Genomic DNA, 13,752 nt, shown 5'->3' with positions numbered 1-13,752 from the left:
GTAAAGGCTTAGAATTGTTGGCTCATTTGGAGAAAACGAAGAATGTAACTATCTAACTTTTTGTTAAGGGGCAAAGACATCTGAACAATAAAAAGATGATAAAATATGGAGAGCCGACACATTTCTGAGATCTACATCTACTTCATCAGGGCTGAAAACAACGGATAGAAATATGTATGTAATATGAATAAAAATGGAAATCAATTAAACTAAAAATTTACCATTACACATGTATGGAGAAGGTTTGCCTAATGTCAGATTCACTGCTATATAAATGTACCCCCTAGTGTATCAAACAGAATTACTATGCTTTTGTTGCATCTCACGGCTGTTGATCTCCTACAGTCTCTTTGCAGCTTATTACAATCTATTCAATGATGGCTGCATAGTATTTTTCAAGGTGGTGTATTAAACAGTCCTGCTAAAGTCCATCAACGCTTGATGGACACTGCTTGAGAACATAGGGATAGAGCATTGTCTACCTATACCACAAATACCCAAAAGGCTAAAGCACCACTTTGAAAATTTGGCATCAGACTTATTGGATAAAGAGACAGGCGATGTCTGTACTGCAATAACTATTCTGATTTGCCAGGCACCAGGGATACCCAGCAATCCCCGCTTCCTTTGCGCATGCCGGGAATAAATAAACTCTTGCATGCTTGTGCAGAAGTTACATCATCCTGGCCCAGCCAATCAAGATGGAAGAAGAATGGATTGCGGAAGAGAAGAAGGAAGAAGATGGCAGGGACAGGTGATTATCAATGAGTTTAAGTCCACATTTAATCAGAGGGTTTTTTTTTCAAAGATGGGTTCGATATACTTTAACAATGTAGCTAATTTTGGAAAAAAAACAAAAAACAATCTGGGACAACTGTAAACTGAATCCCAGGTACCAAATGAATTACAGCTAATGGCAGCTTAGCTAATTGCTTAATAAACTGAATCATTATTAAAGATTTTGACACATTTAATTAGCTCCATGAGCAAATATATCCCCATTAGTTCCATGCTATTGCTCTATATCCTAAGCTATAATAAGTCAATGAGGCGTCCTGCTCCTCCTGTCATATTACTCTTTATAGAGCGATGTCTCATGGAGTATCAGGCTCTCCTGTCCAGCCATGATTCAATGTATAGGAATGAGAATAATGTAGGTCATCACAGTAGATTCTCATACTGTCAGTCTGTGATTGTTTCACTCATTCCTGGAAATGATGTGTATGTAGGGAATGTCTTTTGTTTCAGTTTCTGAATGGGCACAAACATGAAAATAAAATCTTTCCTAGACCAGGGAATATCCTTACCCCTTAGAGGGTTTGGAGCTGGATTTCTAAATATATAAAAATTAAATTGAAAGAAGATTATCTGGATTATTGGATCTGTTGTGTCAGAGGATATAAAAGTAAAGCCCCTACAGACATCTGATGATCATTTCCAGTAACAGATAAATGAATGAGTGCTGTACACACAGTGCAGTTCTATGGAGAGAGTAGGGAAAAGGACGAGTGATTGTGGGGAATGCTGGACACGTTAGATTTTGATCATGCTAATGCTAATATGTGTAAGTGCTTAAAGTGGAACTATTCTGCACAATTTACCTGCCTGCCATCTTTCTTTTTCTGCTGCAGACGATCTTTGGCTATTTTGATTGGTAGTGCTGAGACAACCTTCATTCATCCCAGAATACTGGAGGGAACCCTGGATTGCTGCATATGCCCGGCAAACAAAGCTGTGCATGCAGCTCAGGTTTGATATCAGAAATCCAGACATGGCATGACCCTGTCTGCAATAATGACCTGCCTGATTGTGTATTCTTAAAAGTTAAACCTTAATTCCACGTTAAGTTTACTATCTATCATAAACAATTAATACTCCACAATTAATTAATATTAATAGCTCTCTTCCAATGACCTTCTAATGACTTCCTCACTCATAACCTCATCACATGGACGCCTTCAAGACTTTTCAAGAGCTGCCCCGACTCTCTGGAATGGCTGTTTGGCTTGCTCCTACTTTCTGCTCATTTAAAAGAGCACTCAAAACACATCTTTTTTTTTTTAACTTGCATACCAGTTTTCATCTGTCTCTTAAACCCTCACTATTTTCCACCATTCCATATATTCCCCTCCTATTGTGTGATACTTCCCTCACTTAGATTGTAAGCTCTTCTCGGCATTGTCCTCTCTGTGTCTGTCTGTCATTTGCAACCTATTTATTTGTACATTGCTGCGTATTATTTTGGCACTACATAAATACTGTTTAATTATATATATATATATATATATATATATATATAAAAATAAATATATATAAATATATATTCAGCTTTTACCTCAGTTCTTCTGATCCCTTTCTCTTTTGCTGCCACTTCTTCAGCTTTGGCTATACATCAATGAACCAGGGAGTCAACAGCGAACGACAACTGTACATTTTCTGAGCATGTAATGACATATTACCATGGTAGGGACATTAGATTGTGAGCTTCTTTGAGGGACAGTTAGTGTCACTACTATGGATTTTGTACAGCGCTGCGTAATATGATGGCGCTATATAAATACTGTGTAATAATAATATGACACGGAAGCAAGGCAGGGAGCCATTCACCGTGTCACCCATTATCGGGAAGGATTTTCAAGGTGGGGTCACCAGGTATTAATTTAATGAAAGTTGCAATGTATTTTAAATAACACATTAGAGCTGATATGAGTTTTGAGTGGTTGGGTTTACATACATATAGTATTGTCACTCCCCAATATGTTTTGGCTAGACATTCATTGTAATGAATAGAACAAAGCAAATGAAGATATCAGTTTATAAACTTTATCTGTCTCTGTATATGTTTTCACTTGTCATTCTTTAATTGCATGGCTATGACTGGAGCAGAGAAGACACCACAAAAGCTGTCGTCCTGCACACAGCTAGGGTACAAAAACACTCTTTGTTGTTCCACATACTGAATAAACATCTACGTAGGTCCCATAGCAGCACATCAGCGCCTTGTGGTTAGGAGAAGGAACACAAAGCACTTAGAATATCAGGTCACAAGTTAACTCACACTACTGTGAGAACAGTTCAATGTGAAAGAAGCGTGGGTTTTAGTTATATTTTCCCTAATCTAAATACCTTTAAGTTTTGCCAAAAACCTTAAAAGTTATGCAGAAAAAAGTTGAAAAGACAAACAAACCACAGGGTTTTTTTTGGCTAATTATATTAAAATAAAATAATAATAACAATCTTGTTCTTGCTGTTTGAACTCTTCCACATTTACTGACCCAATTTATTCCTCTATTTAGACTATAATAAGTCAGCTATATTTGCTGCACCTACTCTAAAATAAGTTTCCATTTCATCTACCTTGAAAGTAAGTCACCTACACAAAGAAAGTCTAGGTGTAATTCCCTTTAATACTGTTATAAATTTCAACATACACTTGTATTTTGATGTGTAATTTGTTATTTTTGAAATTAGATCTAGAGTTCTAAATAACATCCAACATTTTTCATTTACTACAGGTAATACTCCTGAACATAAATATATATATATATATAGCATGTCCAAATTCCGGCCCGGGGGCCCATTGCGGCCTATGTTCAGATTTCCACCGGCCGCCTCTGTCATAAATGTGGCCCCCCCAGCACTGTTGACCACAGTACACGCGTACAAAAAAGCTATTTTATATTTCAATAGAGTTGATCAACCGCCTTGCAATTATCGTCCCGCTACTCGACGGGCATAATTGGCAGGATGGGAATCCCCATGTGTGCTCAGGGAGTTCCCCACGCCATGATAGTGGGCGTGTGCTGTGTGGTACCCGCACGGACCACATCCACTCAGATTTCAAGAACGTGCTATGCACAGAGCCCACACTGACACCGGCCTCCGTGCACAAGGAATCCCTCACGTCACCCTGGTAAGCGTGTGCTGTGCGGGAACCGCGCAGACAACGCCCACACTAACCCTGAGTATGTGTTGAATTGTCGGTCCCCACAAATTTTCACCTCACCAAATCTGGCCCTTCTTTACAAAACGTTTAGACACCCCTTCTCTATTGGGACATTCACTAAAATCAGATGCATTATGTACATTCAGCATGTATGTATAATCATGATATGTGTATAATTGTATGATTCTAACCGATACTATATCCGTCTCAAGTTCCCCTGAGGAAGCCATAATGGCGAAACGCGTCGGGCTAAAAGGGACTAATTACACTTGCTTGATTTGAAGTAACTATATGTCTCTGGACTAAATACGATCAAAGCATTTGTGGATAGAAGTGTATGTCAAGCATGACATCCGGCTCAACTCACAGAATCTGGTGAGGTTGGGAACAAAATCTACTTGTATTTTCTACGCTATTATTTGTATTGTTTCAGGGATTGATACTGTTTGAAATACATATTTTAATATATTTAGTCAGAAAAACCCTGCTGTACCTTTGTCTTTTCCACCTTTTTCTACAGTGAGAACAGTCTAATCACACAAAATGTAACACATTCTCAATACAAGGCATTGTTGGGCTTCAGGGTTGTTCATCAGCCATCTACAACAGGGGCCACCATTCAGCCATGGTGAAGGAGATTTAGGAACAAGCCTGTGGTTGGTCTTCCAATTCCAAAACCAACGCCATTTAAATTGATCCTCTTCAGCGCTAAAACAGCCTTCACTCTTCTAGGTCATGGAAGGTACTGGAGGGGGTCTGTGGGAATTTGTACTTACCGTAATAACAACTGGCAATCTAATTGAAGTCAGGGCTTTGTGTGGGCCACTTAGGTTCCAGTAGCTCCGAGTCTGTTGGGGATGCTGACTTTACATCTAAGATGGTGGAATCCAACAATGTGAAGATCATGATCATCAAAGGGAGCATAATTGGTGTGATTTATACCTATGGACACACTTTTAAACAAATGACCAACAATTGGTAGAAGCATCATTTATCAAATGTTTAAATACACCCATAACTCTTCTTTTGTGGATCACATGTCTACCTGGGAGCTGAGAAAACCACAAAAAAATCTCAGGAAGACCAACACGTTTCAGAGGCAAACAACAATTCCTCCTTCATCAGGGCTTGCAATAAGTAATGGGTTCGAAGACAACAATAACTAGTGATGGATCTGTACCCTGCACTATAATTTGGACATAAAGAGAACCAGTCAGGGAGGGATTTATGCAACAATCTAAACGTTCAGTATTTCCTTCTTCTTGGTATGCAGCCTTACATATTGGTTGACATTTATCATTCCAACAGATACCCTTTAACAAGGCCAGCTTTGTACACCACCCCTAAAATGCATTATTTTTACATTTCCTCGAGTGGACCTTTGCCACGGTCATTTCACTTTCTTGGAATAAGGAGTCCAGCATATCGCCAACTATGGTAAAACCAGACGAAGGATCATGTCATGTAAGGAACAGAGCTCAGGCTGCAGCCTCTAGCTGGGAACTCCTCCGATCCTCTCCCGGAAACATTCCCAGCATTGCTGTGCGTGGTAAACAGGATACAAACTGTTCCTAAAATTGTGTCAAAGGCCCTCGGGAAAATTGTAATTGTTTAATTGTACAACCATAGAAGCAAGGCTTATAAAACGTTGAATACGACTTTGAAAAGGGATATCATAAAGTATTTGATTTCTAAAGTGTTGTTTTTTTAATTTGGATAGAACCCCTGTCAGGTTTTTATTACAATCTATGTCCCTGCCAGAATAATAGACCCCATCTAAGTGCCCCCAATACAAGAAATCCATGAGGCAGTAAGTGAAGGGAAATTTTCTAATAGAGTTCCAGTGACGGTGTACTTTGAGGAGATTTATTACTTCCTCTTGTGTCTCTGGCATAGGAAGTGATGAAAAATACACCAACAGCAAAAAAAAAAAAAAAAAAAAAAAAACAGGTTTGCAACTATCTCCCAACTTTATACAAAAATAGTGCAAAGTTGTGGACTTTAAAAGTATACTCCAATCATAACAAAGTGATAATTTTATTTTTTCATCCAGACATTGCTATAACACCCTGGTACACTCCTGATGACCTGGGAACCCCTGTATGCTCACCTGTATGTAAAGCCAGAGAGGGCTTCCCAGACATGCCCACTATAGGCTTCCTGCATTCTCTCTCTGTTTGATGTATTATAATACCATTATTATGTGTTTTTTTTCAGCCACCAATCAGATCCATGACTTCATGGGTGTGGGGCCATTAAGAGTTTACAGAAGGAACATTTTATAATTTTATGATTTTTGTTCAGCTCACAGGAAGAGACAAGGACTTTTTTTCTGGCAGAATCATTGGATAGGTGAGCAAATGAAAAGTCTGAGAAAAAACAAAAGCAGTCAACACATTGAAAAATTGGTAAGCTACAATATACAATTTGTTTTTGATTCAGATATCCTTGCAAATAGTATTTAGTAAAGTTTATATTGTCTGTGATTCCTATCAGTACAATATATAAACTCAAAGCAGCACTGCCACCTAGTGGTAAGAAATTGAAACGCATGCTATATCTACAAATTATGGTGTAGCAAAAAAATTTGCATTTTTTTAAATTTTATTATTTTTTATTTGCATGCTAATCTTTCCTACACACTAAATGCCTACCACTGATACTCTCCCTCTGAAAATAACCGCTGGGCTGTCAAAATTTCCCTCCAGTTCCAGTACTTTGCCTTGGAACATACATACATATAAGGCTTCTTTTTCACATTTTTATGATCAGCACATTTGTTTCAGGATCAAAAATACTGATCCCAGGCAATTAGCCTAACAGCCAGGCAACTAGCATTTTCTGAAGGTGGTTTGGTAATCCTGTTTATTTTGTTACTTTGATATTTAAAACAAATTGCAATAGCGACACCTGCTGGTTTATAAGAAGTATTACATAAAAATATGTATTTATTATTAAACTGTATTTATATAGCGCCAACATATTACGCAGCGCTGTACATTAAATAGGGGTTGCAAATGACAGACAGATACAGAGAGTGACAGAAGAGGAGGAGAGGACCCTGCCCCGAAGAGCTTACAGTCTAAGAGTATATATAATATATATTTTTATAGGGGTTACAGGCTGTCCCCCAGAAGAAAATTGTGTTTTTCAACATATACCATTTTTATTTTTAGAAAAGTGTCATTATATTGTGCCATATATTATTAAAGTGGCAATCTCCACTTAAAATATTGTCAGCATTCACTGCCCTGAAAGTGGAGAAGGCCATGAGCCGCAATAGAGATCAGTGGTGTTTGTTCCAGATATTCTGATTTCTAATTTTTCTGCATTTCCCACTTTTTAAAATGCCTGTAGTCACTGATTGGCACGTTTCTCTAGCTAGAAAAAGGCCATCAGTGACTCCATTCATAGAAAAGTCTAAAGGTTTTTCTGATTGCTGGATTAGATTAGTTACAGTGTGATGATCCATCATCAATGAACAAAAAATGTGATTTTATTTTTTTTGTTTAACACAATGTAACATTATCATGCGTTGTGGTGGCTGCTGTGTATGACCATTGGCAAGACATGTTGGGGAGCCATTAATAATGAATAGCACCACAGCCCAGCAGTGTGAACCCTAATATATATATATATATATCCCTCCACATTGGTAAGCAGGATTTGTGATTTGTGTAAAGCCAAGGGTAACCTTTATAACACTAAAACATAAAAAAATTTGAAAGTCACATAAAAAAATGACCAAGTTGAGCATTGCAATAATAACTCAATATATGTCCTCTGCAAAAAGTACTTAATCCAGCATGGTAGTTTATTGCAGCACTGGGGTCCTGGGTTTGAATCTCAGCTGGCACACTCTTTGCATGGAGTTTGCATGTTCTCTCTATGTTTGTGCAGGTTTCCTTCTTCATCCTAATATTACACTGGTAGGTAATTGACCCTCCGCTATGTTGGCCTATGGTAGGGTCATTGGATTGTGAGCTCTTTTGGTGGACTTGTGGAATCGGTGCTTAGATCACCCTTTTTATGCCCCTTCACCCCATAAATATCTGAACCCAGACCCATCTAAGCTTCTGATAATGAATGGAATTGGGTACCACAGTCACCCAATCAGAGCCCATCGACTCTGGTCAAATGCAAAATATACAAGACCCAAAGGGTACAGGTATATTCTTCATGTATCTTTATAAATATGTGATTTTACTTTCTATTCCTTATTTTAGAGATGAATGGTGACACATTCACTCATTACACCCGGGCTGTAGTGCACATGCTCCTTCTCAACCGTTTTATTCTACTTTTTTTTATATCTCAACCAAGAAAACTGCTACAAATTACATGCACCATCTTTTAAATAGTTTTATCTCAGCATCCATCTGGCAGGGTTGCTGATCAGTTATTAGAAAGACATTACCAACTTAACAAGCATTTACATATGTTTGTATCCAAGGCTATTATTTGCCACCTAATTTTACTTTGGAAATGAGAACTAAAGCCAGAAATATTTCCTTTCCATCCAACAATGTAATGTCTGCAAGATTCCTCACTGCCAGGGCAGATTTTAGAAATATAGGCAAAGGGAAATAAGTTGAATAGAGCGCCGCCTAGTGGGGGAGTGCAATTTTGGTTCCCACATGCATACCACCAGCCCTGTATATTAAAGCTGCTGCTCCTTCTTCTTCCCAATAGGCAGCATAGTTTAGGGAAGCGTGGTGTATTATCAATAGCTTACCTGTTCCTCCACCAGCAGATTCATTTGTGAAAGTCCAATCCCAAGACATCCCACCAGCACTGGGTTAGGGCTTCACTGCTGACTCTGTGGGCACTGGAACAGGTTGGCAATGGCTTTTACCCCATTCTTATGAGAAGAAGGGCAAAACGCTCTGTTATAGAGAAAAGGTGGAATGGGGATCCAGGGAAGGAGTGAGGGTGCAATCAAGGGCACCAAATACCCCACAAATATTGTTTGTTGGCACCAATACCTTTTTTCCGGTTCAGGATCTTTAGACGCGTCCATTGGCTGGCTCGCCATGACATAACTGCTGCTCATCAGTGCTCATTGAAAACAGCAGACAGGGTAGAAGGTTTCTATTACAGAAGACACAATGGGGTCTAAATATAAAATAGTAAATCTGATATTCACTGAAACATTCCCTGGTGGAGAAACAATTACTGCCACTATAACACATGGACCCAAAAGATTCTCCACTAGGGAATGTGTCAGGGAATGTCAGATTTATTTATTTAGTAATCAATTTATATATATATGTATATATTTATATCATATTACACCTTTGTTAAATCACAGTGCAGAAAGAACACAGCATACCACAACATTTTAGGGTGATAATTCACTTTAAATATTTATTCACATATCTACAAACCCAAAATTATTACAGTGGCAATTCACAGGATAGGAAATGTAATATAATTTTTACAAAACTAAACATCCTTCCCATGGCAATCTATGTACCTTGTATAAAAGCATCTTTTACAAAAATATAATAGCTGTTTTTTTTACTTCATTCTGTTTAAATATATTAAATATTTTTTACCTTTTCATCATCATCATCAAAAAAATTATGATTGATATCCTATGTATTGCTGTCACCTTGCAGGGTGTGTGTGTTATTAGACTGGTGTACAGTAACACTCCAGTGTTGTTCAGCAAAAAATAGAAAACTATTCGTTATAGGTTTGTACGGTATATACATAACAAGGAATCCTTGTTATGTGTATATATATATATATATATATATATATATAAATATTCAACTGCTTTTGTCCTGTAAATAGGCCCATCCCATTGCTGCTATCTGTGGATTAGTTGATATGTGCAATACATCACGTAATTAATCCCAGTATTGTAAAAACACGTAGCTCCCTTATCATTTACATGCAACCTCTCACATAGATGGAAAATCCAGTGCATTAAACGATGATTTAAACAGGGGATGCCTTATTCCATGCTAAATGCTGCAGCAAGGTAAGTCCAATCTTTTAACAAAGAATACTGAAACAGGATGTCATTTCCTCTACTCTGCAATGTCATTGGAAAATCAGATGATTTGCAGCCAGTGTTTCATGTGATGCCTATAATTACCTGACATGATTCCATGGCTATTGGGCTATTACTATACCATGATATGCTGATCTGAACATCTCTTATAATATTTTACACACCAGTGTGCAGTGAGTGGTTTATCTGCTTGTTTGGTAAAACTTTACACAAAACATAGACCTATGGGGGGGCTCTGCTATTGGATTGCACCTTGCACGTTCAGGGGCTTGGAGCCATCATTATATCATATTAGTGTGGTGGTCAGTGGGTGGAATGCCACTCCTAGAGATAACCAAAAAGGTCATTGGTGTCAGCAGTACCCCTAACAATCTCTGGAGGAACCCTGGTTGAGAAACACTGCTCTGGCATATTGTCCTCCTATTAAAGAATTTACTAGTACAAGCCCAAAGATCTAACACTTGTTCTTTTCTATAATTGCAGTAATGTAGCTTAAGTCCTACTTATGGTTCTGGTTTCTAACTATATATTAAATTCCTAAAATAAATAAAGAGAGATAAGGATATGAAAAATTAAGTTCATAGAAAATAGTTCCATTTATAAAGGGTCCTGTGCGGTGATTTACATTATTTCAGCTTGTTAACTTATAAGTGATATTGGAGGGCTGTGGGAATCTAAGCCTGGCTCTGCAATCATCACCAGCACATCACCATCCTCATTTCACATACCTGTATTACATGTGATACAGATGGTGATGTGTTAGTGACTTTTTATGGAGATGTTCTATGCAAGGTTGCACCAACCATTCTAAATCATTTCAGCACTCAATGACCTAATGGGCCTTTAGCTTGTATGGAGAGCTCCACAAGCACCCTAATGGTGGCTCTATACTTAGATGTGTTGGGACATTCTGGAGTTCTGTGTGGTTTCCATAGTCATTTATCTACCTACTCCTACTCCTACACCTACTCTTTCAACCAACCTGTCTTGTCTTTGTCTCAAATAAGCTATCCAATGTCAATAAATAGGTGTTGACCTGTAAAACACCAAACAGCGCCTTCTAAAGAGTTTATTTTTCTGGTGAAATTCTTTAAACGAGGAGTCAATTTTACAAATATTTAAATATCGAACATCTATCATATTTCTCGGGATTCTCATATTCACATTTATGACTAGTCTGTTCAGGTCCACTTTTTCATACATCTACTCAGCTCATCCACACCAGCAAGCAGCAACAGAGCAGAAAAAGGGCAGCAACAGATAATTGAGCTCCTCTCTCCCCCCTGCTGAATATATGTAATGTTCCAGGCTCGGGGTGAAAATCCTTGGCATCTTCTAAGGCATGGTAAGCCGCGTCCGTCAAATTGCCATTTCCTGATGCCATCAGGTCGAACACACAAGACTGAAAGTAAACATCTTCTATAGTCAGTTTCTCCCCACACAGGCTTCTGGCCATCTCCAGGTCCATGCCCGTTGTTCTACTGAGGTCCTTAGTTCTAGATATCCACTGGCCCGATGGGCAGCCACCAACACAGAGCTGCAGGTCTTGCTCCTCTGGAAAGGCCTGTGAGATCTCTTCAGCCATACGTAAGGAGAAGGACAACTGCTTGTCCAGCTGTCGTATGCGGATAGTGGTGCCAATATACGCCGCCTGGATTTCAATGTATTTCCCAGGCTCCCTCTCATGGATGGTCAAGCTGCTTCCACCTGCTCTCCGGCCCCCATTCACAGACCCATCGTCAAATGCCGCAGGCATATTGCCAACTTCTGCCTGGTAGACCTTCTGGTCGATGCACTGCTTCATGTTCTTGAAGATAATTGTTAGCTGTGAAAACAAAGCATCCAAGAAATGGAATGAGGAACCAATGAAAAACAAAATAACCTAAAATAAAAGTGGTCAAAGAAGGTCCTTTCAAATTCCATAAAGTGTGTCGCTTTCACAAACAGATTACAAATGTTACAAATTAAAAGTTTTCATGCATTTCTCCAGCATCCAATTTTCTAAATTAGTTGATTTGTATGATGCATTATTGAGCTGAACAATATGCAGATATAAAAAAACCCACAAACTAATTCAGCTCTGAATTCATGAGAGGTGCCACTTTATTCACACCTGCCACCTAGACACAACCTTACTCTAATCCCTAGGTGAACTTCACTGTCACAGTGCTCGAACTGACATCTGACCAACCTGACCTTCCAGGGACATGGAAGGGACATACAAATGTAACCAGCACAGGGTCAGGGCTGAATGAAAAAAGACTTATGTGATTTATACATATATATTTACCTTGCTTGTTATCGTAGCATTGGAGTAGGAGGACACCGGTAAGCTGGTGGCTTGAACAAATAAATATTCATTGTCTAAAAGAGGCCATGACCCCTTTACACTGCAGGTTTGGAAGTCACCACCGAAAGTCCGTACATGTGGGTCCCCAAAGACCCCACAGTGCACATATCTGGGTTCACTTCCATGTTTCTCCTGGTAGACCTTCTCAAAATCACAGGCTTGTTTCATGGGTCCATCTGGAGGAGGAGGTGGAGGCTGCCTCCTTGGAGGATTGGTGGGTCCCACCTTGGAACAGTTGAACTGGATCATGCGGTCCTCAATGATGTGTACGGCTGAGTGGTAAACCAGGTCCCCTCGGCAGGTCCGAGCCGTGTTACGGGTGCACTGGGAATAGGAGCGCAGGGCGTTGCAGTACACCATGTTCTTGTTGGAGGGCTTTGCGTTGGATATGGCGGCAACATATTCTGTGTTACATTTTACGATCTTGCACTGTGCATTCACTGTACAAAGGAAAAAGGTGACAAGTTAGTGGTGTTTTATTTCCTGAAAACAGAAAGATACAATTTAAAGCTGGGGGATGTTCTGTCTGCCAAAGAATTTATAGTTTTATCCATCCAGTACTGAGATTCCAATGTTGTTTACGTCATGGCCAGTAAAGTTCAAGTCCCAGGGTTCATCTTAGTGTATGTAGGGGGATATAGAGCTTGCTGGGGGGGGGGGGGGTTAAAAAAAAATACCAAAATTGTTCTTTAAATTTAAAGGAAAAACAGTACCAAAACTTGTCAAGTCAGATGAGCAGCCTAAGGCAACCGCGTGCAACAGATCAACTCTAGCAATAAAAGCAATAGATCAACTTGAATGCCCCCCTTTACCAGTATACTGTATACTTTCCTTGACCCCCAACACGTACTCTCTGCTCATCCTTATCAGCAATAAATATACCCAATTTCCCAAATAGGAAGAAGCATGTGACCTTCTCCATGTGACAGGGCTTTTAATTGCTTTAGAGCTGTCCTGGTGGTGCGGGGATGGGTCTGCCATATGTAGACCCAACTGAAGCAACTCATGGATGGCTGTCTTTTGTCATTTCTGGTGGCTGGGCAAAGGCAGTGGCAAGGAATTAAAGTGAGTATGTGCGGCTGTCACGTTTTTCCCATTTCAGGCAGACAAGTTTTCCAGGTGCAGGCAGGTTTCCTCAAGTGTAGGTTTCGCCTCCGACAAAGGGCTCACTCACTGTAATGTTACAGGAGGTTTACCCTCCTATGAAGAGCTCACTCAATAGAATATTGCTGGAGGTTTCCCCTCCCATAAAGAGCTCACTCATTATAATGTTGCTGGAGGTTCCCCTCCCATGAAGAGCTCACTCATTAGGAAGTTGCTGAAGGTCCCCCTCCCCCAAAGAGCTCACTCATTGGAATATTGCTAGAGGTTTACCCTCCCATGAAGAGCTCACTCATTGGGAAGTTTCTGAAGGTTCCCCTCCCATGAAGAGCT

General features: G+C 39.5%; 1 protein-coding gene across 2 annotated transcripts in view; it reads right to left on the bottom strand.

The window, feature by feature from the left end:
• Positions 1 to 9,298: 9,298 nt before the first annotated feature.
• HJV (hemojuvelin BMP co-receptor) overlaps positions 9,299 to 13,752 on the bottom strand; it is a 27,690-nt gene continuing 23,236 nt past the window's right edge. For both annotated transcript variants that reach the window (XM_072428216.1, XM_072428215.1), the window contains exons 3-4: positions 12,259 to 12,758; positions 9,299 to 11,793 (exon numbers count right to left, since the gene is read on the bottom strand). In XM_072428216.1, coding sequence (XP_072284317.1) covers positions 11,176 to 11,793; positions 12,259 to 12,758 — 1,118 coding nt within the window. In that variant the 3' untranslated portion in view covers positions 9,299 to 11,175. The remainder of the gene's footprint in view (positions 11,794 to 12,258; positions 12,759 to 13,752) is intronic.

This window comes from Pyxicephalus adspersus, chromosome 12, assembly GCF_032062135.1.
Source record: "Pyxicephalus adspersus chromosome 12, UCB_Pads_2.0, whole genome shotgun sequence".
NCBI lineage: Eukaryota > Metazoa > Chordata > Amphibia > Anura > Pyxicephalidae > Pyxicephalus > Pyxicephalus adspersus.
Note: the sequence above shows the minus strand (reverse complement) of the source record. Positions and strands in the feature narration are given on the sequence as shown.